Source organism: Salmo salar, unplaced genomic scaffold (assembly GCF_905237065.1).
Source record: "Salmo salar unplaced genomic scaffold, Ssal_v3.1, whole genome shotgun sequence".
Classification (NCBI taxonomy): domain Eukaryota; kingdom Metazoa; phylum Chordata; class Actinopteri; order Salmoniformes; family Salmonidae; genus Salmo; species Salmo salar.
The window spans coordinates 160,001-172,500 of record NW_025547784.1 but is presented as its reverse complement, the minus strand read 5'-3'; the positions used below and the strand labels follow the sequence as shown (position 1 = coordinate 172,500).

The 12,500-nt window shown below is 41.9% G+C and overlaps 1 protein-coding gene across 1 annotated transcript in view; it reads right to left on the bottom strand.

The window, feature by feature from the left end:
• Positions 1 to 12,500, bottom strand: part of LOC106593237 (ephrin type-A receptor 6) — a gene marked incomplete at its 3' end in the record, with an annotated part of 68,899 nt that overhangs the window by 160 nt on the left and 56,239 nt on the right. Inside the window, exons 8-9 of the mRNA XM_045711571.1 lie at positions 1,991 to 2,115; positions 1 to 13 (exon numbers count right to left, since the gene is read on the bottom strand). The exon at positions 1 to 13 is cut by the window's left edge and continues 160 nt beyond it. Coding sequence (XP_045567527.1) covers positions 1 to 13; positions 1,991 to 2,115 — 138 coding nt within the window. The remainder of the gene's footprint in view (positions 14 to 1,990; positions 2,116 to 12,500) is intronic.

Here is a 12,500-nt window from a genome sequence, read left to right as displayed (position 1 = left end):
ACTGTTCCTGTTCCTGCCGAGGACACGCCCCCAATGACTTCACTTACAACAGGGTGGGAGCAAAAACAAACATGCAGAAGCCACCTCCAGGAGTGCTGGTTAACAGACCTTTTAATCCAATGTGATTTACATATACAGTGAGTCTACAGTCATGGACAAAACATTTACCTTTTACATTTTAGTCATTTAGCAGACGCTCTTATCCAGAGCGACTTACAGTAGTAAATGCATACATTTCATACATTTCTTTTCTTCTTTTTTCGTACTGGCCCCCCGTGGGAATCGAACCCACAACCCTAGCGTTGCAAACACCATGCTCTACCAACTAAGCCACCCGGAACCAAAAGTTTTGAGAATGACACAAATATTAATTTCCACAAAGTTTGCTGCTTCAGTGTCTTTAGATATTTTTCTCAGATGTTACTACGGAATACTGAAGTATAATTACAAGCATTTCATAAGTGTCAAAGGCTTTTATTGACAATTACATGAAGTTCATGCAAAGAGTCAATATTTTCAGTGTTGACCCTTCTTTTTCAAGACCTCTGCAATCCGCCGTGGCATGCTGTCAATTAACTTCTGGGCCACATCCTGACTGATTGCAGCCCATTCTTGCATAATTAATGCTTGGAGTTTGTCAGAATTTGTGGGTTTTTGTTTGTACACCCGCCACTTGAGGATTGACCACAAGTTCTCAATGGGATTAAGGTCTGGGGAGTTTCCTGGCCATGGACCCAAAATATCGATGTTTTGTTCCCCGAGCCACTTAGTTATCACTTTTGCCTTATGGCAAGGTGCTCCATCATGCTGGAAAAGGCATTGTTCGTCACCAAACTGTTCCTGGATGGTTGGGAGAAGTTGCTCTCGGAGGATGTGTTGGTACCATTCTTTATTCATGGCTGTGTTCTTAGGCAAAATTGTGAGTCCACTCCCTTGGCTGAGAAGCAACCCCACACATGAATGGTCTCAGGGTGCTTTACTGTTGGCATGACACAGGACTGATGGTATCACTCACCTTGTCTTCTCCGGACAAGCTTTTTTCCGGATGCCCCAAACAATCGGAAAGGAGATTCATCAGAGAAAATGACTTTACCCCTGTCCTCAGCAGTCCAATCCCTGTACCTTTTGCAGAATATCAGTCTGTCCCTGATGTTTTTCCTGGAGAGAAGTGGCTTCTTGCTGCCCTTCTTGACACCAGGCCATCCTCCAAAAGTTTTCGCCTCACTGTGTGTGCAGATGCACTCACACCTGCCTGCTGCTATTTCTGAGCAAGCGCTGTACTGGTGGTGCCCCGATCCCGCAGCTGAATCAACTTTAGGAGACGGTCCTGGCGCTTGCTGGACTTTCTTGGGCGCCCTGAAGCCTTCTTCACAACAATTGAACCGCTCTCCTTGAAGTTCTTGATGATCCTATAAATGGTTGATTTAGGTGCAATCTCGCAGCAATATCCTTGCCTGTGAAGCCCTTTTTGTGCAAAGCAATGATGAAGGCACGTGTTTCCTTGCAGGTTACCATGGTTGACAGAGGAAGAACAATGATTCCAAGCACCACCCTCCTTTTGAAGCATCCAGTCTGTTATTCGAACTCAATCAGCATGACAGAGTGATCTCCAGCCTTGTCCTCGTCAACACTCACACCTGTGTTAACGAGATAATCACTGACATGATGTCAGTTGGTCCTTTTGTGGCAGGGCTGAAATGGAGTGGAAATGTTTTTTGGGGATTCAGTTAATTTGCATGGCAAAGAGGGACTTTGCAATTCATTTCAATTCATCTGATCACTCTTCATAACATTCTGGACTATATGCAAATTGCCATCATACAAACTGAGGCAGCAGACTTTGTAAAAATGTATATTTGTGTCATTCTCAAAACTTTTGGCCACGACTGTATACATTTTAGTATGTGAGCCGTGTGGGAAATGAACCGACAACTTTTGCATTGCTCTATACAACTAAAGTGTTACATAAATGTGGTCTATAGGACAATACCTTATCGTAGTACTTGATCTCGTAGTCCAGTATGTCGTTAGACTGCTGTTCTACCTCCGTCCAGGAGAGGGCGATACTGTTGTCAGACGCCCAGTCCTTCCTCACCACGCCAACCAGAGAAGGACCTGCAGAGACACATTCACAGGCCTGGGTCAAATATTGTGTAAAAATACTCCCAAATACTCATCAGTGGTTTGGACCAGGGGGAGAACGACTGCTGCCTCTCAATTCAGAATACAGGATGCCCCCCCCCCCCCCCCCTTAGTAAATGAGGAAAATGTCAATCTTTGTGGTCAAGTTGAGATACTCAATGAGAGGGGGCAGCCCTGAGCTAGTCAGCAACATCACTTCCTGGAGTAGCTCAAACTTCTCATGTTAATGTCTACATAAATCTCCTCCCATAAGACACCATCTTAGCAAGCTAAAACCGACTTCCTCACCTTAGCAAGCTAAAACCGACTTCCTGACCTTAGCAAGATAAAACCGACTTCCTGACCTTAGCAAGATAAAACCGACTTCTTGACCTTAGTAAGCTAATACCCACTTCTTGACCTTAGCCAGCTAAAACCGACTTCTTGACCTTAGCCAGCTAAAACCGACTTCTTGACCTTAGCCAGCTAAAACCGACTTCCTGACCTTAGCAAGATAAAACCGACTTCTTGACCTTAGCAAGATAAAACCGACTTCCTCACCTTAACAAGATAAAACCGACTTCTTGACCTTAGCAAGATAAAACCGACTTCCTCACCTTAGCAAGATAAAACCGACTTCCTCACCTTAGCAAGATAAAACCGACTTCTTCACCTTAGCAAGCTAAAACCGACTTCCTCACCTTAGCAAGATAAAACCGACTTCTTCACCTTAGCAAGCTAAAACCGACTTCCTCACCGTAGCAAGATAAAACCGACTTCCTGACTGTAGCAAGCTAAAACCGACTTCCTCACCATAGCAAGCTAAAACCGACTTCCTGACCTTAGCAAGATAAAACCGACTTCCTGACTTTAGCAAGATAAAACCGACTTCCTCACCTTAGCAAGCTAAAACCGACTTCCTGACCTTAGCAAGCTAAAACCGACTTCCTCACCTTAGCAAGCTAAAACCGACTTCCTGACCTTAGCAAGATAAAACCAACTTCCTGACCTTAGCAAGATAAAACCGACTTCCTCACCTTAGCAAGATAAAACCGACTTCCTGACCGTAGCAAGATAAAACCAACTTCCTGACCTTAGCAAGATAAAACCGACTTCCTCACCTTAGCAAGATAAAACCGACTTCCTGACCTTAGCAGGCTATAACTGACTTCCTGACTGTAGCAAGCTAAAACCGACTTCCTGACCTTAGCAAGCTAAAACCGACTTCCTGACCTTAGCAAGCTAAAACCAACTTCCTCACCTTAGCAAGATAAAACCGACTTCCTGACCTTCAAATGTACCACTGTGTCTTCACATACTGTTGGGGAAAATTGTGTGATTGTCCATTCATTTACATTCATTGGTTTGGAACTCTTGGTGGACTCAGGCTCGAGTCCCAGTCTTGCTACCCCATGGTGTTATATAATGTTACTGGCAATATATGGTATAATGGTAATGGTGTTGTATAATGTTACAGGCAGTATATGGTATAATGGTAATGGTGTTATATAATGGTAATGGTGTTATAAAATGGTAATGGTGTTATATAATGGTAATATATAATGGTAATGGTGTTATATAATGGTAATGGTGTTATATAATGGTAATATATAATGGTAATTGTGTTATATAATGGTAATATATAATGGTAATGGTGTTATATAATGGTAATGGGGTTATATAATGGTAAAATATAATGGTAATGGTGTTATATAATGGTAACGGGGTTATATAATGGTAATGGTGTTATATAATGGTAATGGTGTTATATAATGGTAAAATATAATGGTAATGGTGTTATATAATGGTAATGGGCTTATATAATGGTAATGGTGTTATATAATGGTAACGGGGTTATATAATGGTAATGGTGTTATATAATGGTAATGGTGTTATATAATGGTAATATATAATGGTAATGGTGTTATATAATGGTAATGGGCTTATATAATGGTAATGGTGTTATATAATGGTAATGGTATTATATAATGGTAATGGTGTTATATAATTTGCCAGTACTGTGTCTGGGGGGGATCAGCATGGTAGATGACCAGTGTTATAATGTACCAGTCTCCTGTCAGTACTGTGTCTGGGGGGATCAGCATGGTAGATGACCAGTGTTATAATGTACCAGTCTCCTGTCAGTACTGTGTCTGGGGGGATCAGCATGGTAGATGACCAGTGTTATAATGTACCAGTCTCCTGTCAGTACTGTGTCTGGGGGGGGATCAGCATGGTAGATGACCAGTGTTATAATGTACCAGTCTCCTGTCAGTACTGTGTCTGGGGGGATCAGCATGGTAGATGACCAGTGTTATAATGTACCAGTCTCCTGTCAGTACTGTGTCTGGGGGGATCAGCATGGTAGATGACCAGTGTTATAATGTACCAGTCTCCTGTCAGTACTGTGTCTGGGGGGGGATCAGCATGGTAGATGACCAGTGTTATAATGTACCAGTCTCCTGTCAGTACTGTGTCTGGGGGGGATCAGCATGGTAGATAACCAACATGGTAGATAACCCACTAACTGGTTTCACACTGGGCAGACGAGATCCTGACATAATAACAGAATCTAAATGTGTTGCTGGGAGTTGCATTAACACAGCAGACTGTGTGTGTGTGTGTGTGTGTGTGTGTGTGTGTGTGTGTGTGTGTGTGTGTGTGTGTGTGTGGTTTTGAAACACACTGATTGCATTTCTCAAGGTAAATATTCTCTCAGGCCACGGCTGGTAGCTGGGTAATAACATTCTCAGTCAGCATAATGTGTGTGTGTGTGTGTGTGTGTGTGTGTGTGTGTGTGTGTGTGTCAGAGTAATGTGTCTCTTACTGTTAATAACGACATGCAAATCTGGGGAAGGGAGGGAGAGGAGAGGGGGAGGAGAGGAGAGGAGAGGAGAGGGGGAGGAGAGGAGAGGGAGAGAAGAGGAGACAGACGGACGGAGGGAGGGAGAGGAGACGGACAGATGGACAGAGGGAGGAAGGGAGGGAGGGGAGACGGACAGAGAGAGGGAGGGAGGGAGAGTCCCTCGGACCATAGGAGGAGACGTGTAGAACAGGACAGGTCAGGGGGGTAAATCACCCTGAACAGGGACAATAGGAATCTAGTCTATAACACTATGTAGAGAATAGGCTGTCATATGGGATTCGGTCCTGATGAGGTTTAATTACAACTCAATGTCTTTTGACCTTTTGGGTTCAACTCACGAACGAGACGAGATTAAAGTACGGTCCTCTAATGCAGAACTCTCATATAGGAGGTAGCTCTACTGAGCATGTGCAGAACTCTCATATAGAAGGTGGCTCTACTGAGCATGTGCAGAACTCTCATATAGAAGGTAGCTCTACTGAGCATGTGCAGAACTCTCATATAGAAGGTAGCTCTACTGAGCATGTGCAGAACTCTTAGTCATATAAACACATTTCCAGTAGTAATTACTTAACACACATTGACAGAGCAGACTGAAGGGAGACAACATGTTCTGTGGTATCTTGTTGGTGTCTGTCTGTCTGTCTGTCTGTCTGTCTGTCTGTCTGTCTGTCTGTCTGTCTGTCTGTCTGTCTGTCTGTCTGTCTGTCTGTCTGTCTGTCTGTCTGTCTGTCTGTCTGTCTGTCTGTCCTGTCCCTCACTAGTACTACTGTAGTCTCATGTCTGTCCTGTCCCTCACTATATTTATCTCACTAGTACTACTGTAGTCTCATGTCTGTCCCTCACTAGTACTACTGTAGTCTCATGTCTGTCCCTCACTAGTACTACTGTAGTCTCATGCCTGTCCCTCACAAGTACTACTCTAGTCTCATGTCTGTCCCTCACTAGTACTACTGTAGTCTCATGTCTGTCCTGTCCCTCACTAGTACTACTGTAGTATCATGTCTGTCCTGTCCCTCACTAGTACTACTGTAGTCTCATGTCTGTCCTGTCCCTCACTAGTACTACTGTAGTCTCATGTCTGTCCTGTCCCTCACTAGTACTAATGTAGCCTCATGTCTGTCCCTCACTAGTACTACTGTAGTCTCATGTCTGTCCCTCACTAGTACTACTGGAGCCTCATGTCTGTCCCTCACTAGTACTACTGTAGCCTCATGTCTGTCCCTCACTAGTACTACTGTAGCCTCATGTCTGTCCCTCACTAGTACTACTGTAGTCTCATGTCTGTCCTGTCCCTCACTAGTACTACTGTAGTCTCATGTCTGTCCTGTCCCTCACTAGTACTACTGTAGTCTCATGTCTGTCCCTCACTAGTACTACTGTAGTCTCATGTCTGTCCCTCACTAGTACTACTGTAGCCTCATGTCTGTCCCTCACTAGTACTACTGTAGCCTCATGTCTGTCCCTCACTAGTACTACTGTAGCCTCATGTCTGTCCTGTCCCTCACTAGTACTACTGTAGCCTCATGTCTGTCCCTCACTAGTACTACTGTAGCCTCATGTCTGTCCCTCACTAGTACTACTGTAGCCTCATGTCTGTCCCTCACTAGTACTACTGTAGCCTCATGTCTGTCCTGTCCCTCACTAGTACTACTGTAGCCTCATGTCTGTCCCTCACTAGTACTACTGTAGCCTCATGTCTGTCCCTCACTAGTACTACTGTAGCCTCATGTCTGTCCCTCACTAGTACTACTGTAGCCTCATGTCTGTCCCTCACTAGTACTACTGTAGTCTCATGCCTGTCCCTCACTAGTACTACTGTAGCCTCATGTCTGTCCCTCACTAGTACTACTGTAGCCTCATATAGGCCACGTGTCAAACTCATTCCACGGAGGGCTGAGTGTCTGAGTTTTTCGATCCACCCACAACCAGGTAAGGAACTCCCCTCACCTGGTTGTTTAGGTCTCAGTAAGGAACTCCCCTCACCTGGTTGTCTAGGTCTCAGTAAGGAACTCCCCTCACCTGGTTGTCTAGGTTTCAGTAAGGAACTCCCCTCACCTGGTTGTCCAGGTCTCAGTAAGGAACTCCTCTCACCTGGTTGTCTAGGTCTTCATTGAAAGGAAAAACCAAACACCTGCAGACACTAGACCCTCCACTGAATGAGATTTGACCTTTCCTCTCTCCTCTCCTCTCCTCTCCTCCCCTCCCCTCCGGGACACAGGACAGGATTTGAATTAGAATTCGTTTGGGGTTTCATCCCCAACACATGAAGGGAGATTTGTTTCCTGCTTCACACTCATCATTTGCAAATTGCATATTAATGCCTCATTATGCTTTTAATTATGCTACATTTATTCAGACATAATTCCTAATTAATTTATCCTCCCCTGTTTGCAGCGTTTCCTGTCTAAACTTGTCAAGTTGGATTTTATTCCCTAGTTTAAACGTGTTGTCAATTACACATGAAAATAAAAATATAAAAAAGTTGATTAAAAAGTTGCAATATCACCAGCGACAAGGCATTAGGAGGTAGTTCTCTGCTGTAGGAAACTAGATATTTATCAAGGCATTAGGAGGTAGTTCTCTGCTGTAGGAAACTAGATATTTATCAAGGCATTAAGAGGTAGTTCTCTGCTGTAGGAAACTAGATATTTATCAAGGCATTAGGAGGTAGTTCTCTGCTGTAGGAAACTAGATATTTATCAAGGCATTAGGAGGTAGTTCTCTGCTGTAGGAAACTAGATATATTTATCAAGGCATTAGGAGGTAGTTCTCTGCTGTAGGAAACTAGATATTTATCAAGGCATTAAGAGGTAGTTCTCTGCTGTAGGAAACTAGATATTTATCAAGGCATTAGGAGGTAGTTCTCTGCTGTAGGAAACTAGGAGATATTTATCAAGGCATTAGGAGGTAGTTCTCTGCTGTAGGAAACTAGATATTTATCAAGGCATTAGAAGGTAGTTCTCTGCTGTAGGAAACTAGATATTTATCAAGGCATTAGAAGGTAGTTCTCTGCTGTAGGAAACTAGGAGATATTTATCAAGGCATTAGAAGGTAGTTCTCTGCTGTAGGAAACTAGATATTTATCAAGGCATTAGGAGGTAGTTCTCTGCTGTAGGAAACTAGATATTTATCAAGGCATTAGGAGGTAGTTCTCTGCTGTAGGAAACTAGATATTTATCAAGGCATTAGGAGGTAGTTCTCTGCTGTAGGAAACTAGATATTTATCAAGGCATTAGGAGGTAGTTCTCTGCTGTAGGAAACTAGATATTTATCAAGGCATTAGGAGGTAGTTCTCTGCTGTAGGAAACTAGATATTTATCAAGGCATTAAGAGGTAGTTCTCTGCTGTAGGAAACTAGATATTTATCAAGGCATTAGGAGGTAGTTCTCTGCTGTAGGAAACTAGATATTTATCAAGGCATTAGGAGGTAGTTCTCTGCTGTAGGAAACTAGGAGATATTTATCAAGGCATTAGGAGGTAGTTCTCTGCTGTAGGAAACTAGGAGATATTTATCAAGGCATTAGAAGGTAGTTCTCTGCTGTAGGAAACTAGGAGATATTTATCAAGGCATTAGGAGGTAGTTCTCTGCTGTAGGAAACTAGATATTTATCAAGGCATTAGAAGGTAGTTCTCTGCTGTAGGAAACTAGATATTTATCAAGGCATTAGAAGGTAGTTCTCTGCTGTAGGAAACTAGGAGTTATTTATCAAGGCATTAGAAGGTAGTTCTCTGCTGTAGGAAACTAGATATTTATCAAGGCATTAGGAGGTAGTTCTCTGCTGTAGGAAACTAGATAATTATCAAGGCATTAGGAGGTAGTTCTCTGCTGTAGGAAACTAGATATTTATCAAGGCATTAGGAGGTAGTTCTCTGCTGTAGGAAACTAGGAGATATTTATCAAGGCATTAGGAGGTAGTTCTCTGCTGTAGGAAACTAGATATTTATCAAGGCATTAGAAGGTAGTTCTCTGCTGTAGGAAACTAGATATTTATCAAGGCATTAGGAGGTAGTTCTCTGCTGTAGGAAACTAGATATTTATCAAGGCATTAGGAGGTAGTTCTCTGCTGTAGGAAACTAAGAGATATTTATCAAGGCATTAGAAGGTAGTTCTCTGCTGTAGGAAACTAGGAGATATTTATCAAGGCATTAGGAGGTAGTTCTCTGCTGTAGGAAACTAGATATTTATCAAGGCATTAGAAGGTAGTTCTCTATTGTAGGAAACTAGATATTTATCAAGGCATTAGGAGGTCGTTCTTTGCTGTAGGAAACTAGATATTTATCAAGGCATTAGGAGTTAGTTCTCTGCTGTAGGAAACTAAGAGATATTTATCAAGGCATTAGGAGGTAGTTCTCTGCTGTAGGAAACTAGATATTTATCAAGGCATTAGGAGGTAGTTCTCTGCTGTAGGAAACTAGATATTTATCAAGGCATTAGGAGGTAGTTCTCTGCTGTAGGAAACTAGATATTTATCAAGGCATTAGAAGGTAGTTCTCTGCTGTAGGAAACTAGATATTTATCAAGGCATTAGGAGGTAGTTCTCTGCTGTAGGAAACTAGATATTTATCAAGGCATTAGGAGGTAGTTCTCTGCTGTAGGAAACTAGATATTTATCAAGGCATTAGGAGGTAGTTCTCTGCTGTAGGAAACTAGATATTTATCAAGGCATTAGGAGGTAGTTCTCTGCTGTAGGAAACTAGATATTTATCAAGGCATTAGGAGGTAGTTCTCTGCTGTAGGAAACTAGATATTTATCAAGGCATTAAGAGGTAGTTCTCTGCTGTAGGAAACTAGATATTTATCAAGGCATTAGGAGGTAGTTCTCTGCTGTAGGAAACTAGATATTTATCAAGGCATTAGGAGGTAGTTCTCTGCTGTAGGAAACTAGGAGATATTTATCAAGGCATTAGGAGGTAGTTCTCTGCTGTAGGAAACTAGGAGATATTTATCAAGGCATTAGAAGGTAGTTCTCTGCTGTAGGAAACTAGGAGATATTTATCAAGGCATTAGGAGGTAGTTCTCTGCTGTAGGAAACTAGATATTTATCAAGGCATTAGAAGGTAGTTCTCTGCTGTAGGAAACTAGATATTTATCAAGGCATTAGAAGGTTGTTCTCTGCTGTAGGAAACTAGGAGATATTTATCAAGGCATTAGAAGGTAGTTCTCTGCTGTAGGAAACTAGATATTTATCAAGGCATTAGGAGGTAGTTCTCTGCTGTAGGAAACTAGATAATTATCAAGGCATTAGGAGGTAGTTCTCTGCTGTAGGAAACTAGATATTTATCAAGGCATTAGGAGGTAGTTGTCTGCTGTAGGAAACTAGGAGATATTTATCAAGGCATTAGGAGGTAGTTCTCTGCTGTAGGAAACTAGATATTTATCAAGGCATTAGAAGGTAGTTCTCTGCTGTAGGAAACTAGATATTTATCAAGGCATTAGGAGGTAGTTCTCTGCTGTAGGAAACTAGATATTTATCAAGGCATTAGGAGGTAGTTCTCTGCTGTAGGAAACTAGATATTTATCAAGGCATTAGGAGGTAGTTCTCTGCTGTAGGAAACTAGGAGATATTTATCAAGGCATTAGGAGGTAGTTCTCTGCTGTAGGAAACTAGGAGATATTTATCAAGGCATTAGGAGGTAGTTCTCTGCTGTAGGAAACTAGGAGATATTTATCAAGGCATTAGGAGGTAGTTCTCTGCTGTAGGAAACTAGATATTTATCAAGGCATTAGAAGGTAGTTCTCTGCTGTAGGAAACTAGATATTTATCAAGGCATTAGAAGGTAGTTCTCTGCTGTAGGAAACTAGGAGATATTTATCAAGGCATTAGAAGGTAGTTCTCTGCTGTAGGAAACTAGATATTTATCAAGGCATTAGGAGGTAGTTCTCTGCTGTAGGAAACTAGATAATTATCAAGGCATTAGGAGGTAGTTCTCTGCTGTAGGAAACTAGATATTTATCAAGGCATTAGGAGGTAGTTGTCTGCTGTAGGAAACTAGGAGATATTTATCAAGGCATTAGGAGGTAGTTCTCTGCTGTAGGAAACTAGATATTTATCAAGGCATTAGAAGGTAGTTCTCTGCTGTAGGAAACTAGATATTTATCAAGGCATTAGGAGGTAGTTCTCTGCTGTAGGAAACTAGGAGATATTTATCAAGGCATTAGGAGGTAGTTCTCTGCTGTAGGAAACTAGATATTTATCAAGGCATTAGGAGGTAGTTCTCTGCTGTAGGAAACTAAGAGATATTTATCAAGGCATTAGAAGGTAGTTCTCTGCTGTAGGAAACTAGGAGATATTTATCAAGGCATTAGGAGGTAGTTCTCTGCTGTAGGAAACTAGATATTTATCAAGGCATTAGAAGGTAGTTCTCTGCTGTAGGAAACTAGATATTTATCAAGGCATTAGGAGGTCGTTCTCTGCTGTAGGAAACTAGATATTTATCAAGGCATTAGGAGGTAGTTCTCTGCTGTAGGAAACTAGGAGATATTTATCAAGGCATTAGAAGGTAGTTCTCTGCTGTAGGAAACTAGATATTTATCAAGGCATTAGGAGGTAGTTCTCTGCTGTAGGAAACTAGATATTTATCAAGGCATTAGGAGGTAGTTCTCTGCTGTAGGAAACTAGATATTTATCAAGGCATTAAGAGGTAGTTCTCTGCTGTAGGAAACTAGATATTTATCAAGGCATTAGGAGGTAGTTCTCTGCTGTAGGAAACTAGATATTTATCAAGGCATTAGGAGGTAGTTCTCTGCTGTAGGAAACTAGATATTTATCAAGGCATTAGGAGGTAGTTCTCTGCTGTAGGAAACTAGATATTTATCAAGGCATTAGGAGGTAGTTCTCTGCTGTAGGAAACTAGATATTTATCAAGGCATTAGAAGGTAGTTCTCTGCTGTAGGAAACTAGGAGATATTTATCAAGGCATTAGGAGGTAGTTCTCTGCTGTAGGAAACTAGGAGATATTTATCAAGGCATTAGGAGGTAGTTCTCTGCTGTAGGAAACTAGATATTTATCAAGGCATTAGGAGGTAGTTCTCTGCTGTAGGAAACTAAGAGATATTTATCAAGGCATTAGAAGGTAGTTCTCTGCTGTAGGAAACTAGGAGATATTTATCAAAGCATTAGGAGGTAGTTCTCTGCTGTAGGAAACTAGATATTTATCAAGGCATTAGAAGGTAGTTCTCTGCTGTAGGAAACTAGATATTTATCAAGGCATTAGGAGGTCGTTCTCTGCTGTAGGAAACTAGATATTTATCAAGGCATTAGGAGGTAGTTCTCTGCTGTAGGAAACTAGGAGATCATTAGGAAGATACTGTCTCATGGGAACGTTCATGTGTCCCCCCCTCTCTCTCTCTCTCTCTCTTTCGTTCTTCTCTCAACTCTCTAGGACTTAGGTATCTTTCAGCTGTTGCCTTGGCGACGTAGAGCGCTGACTGATTCTCAGAGTCTATAGAGGCGGTGTTAATGTGTAGAGAGCAGCCAGACAATAGGGTTAAACAGTGGGGGATCATGGG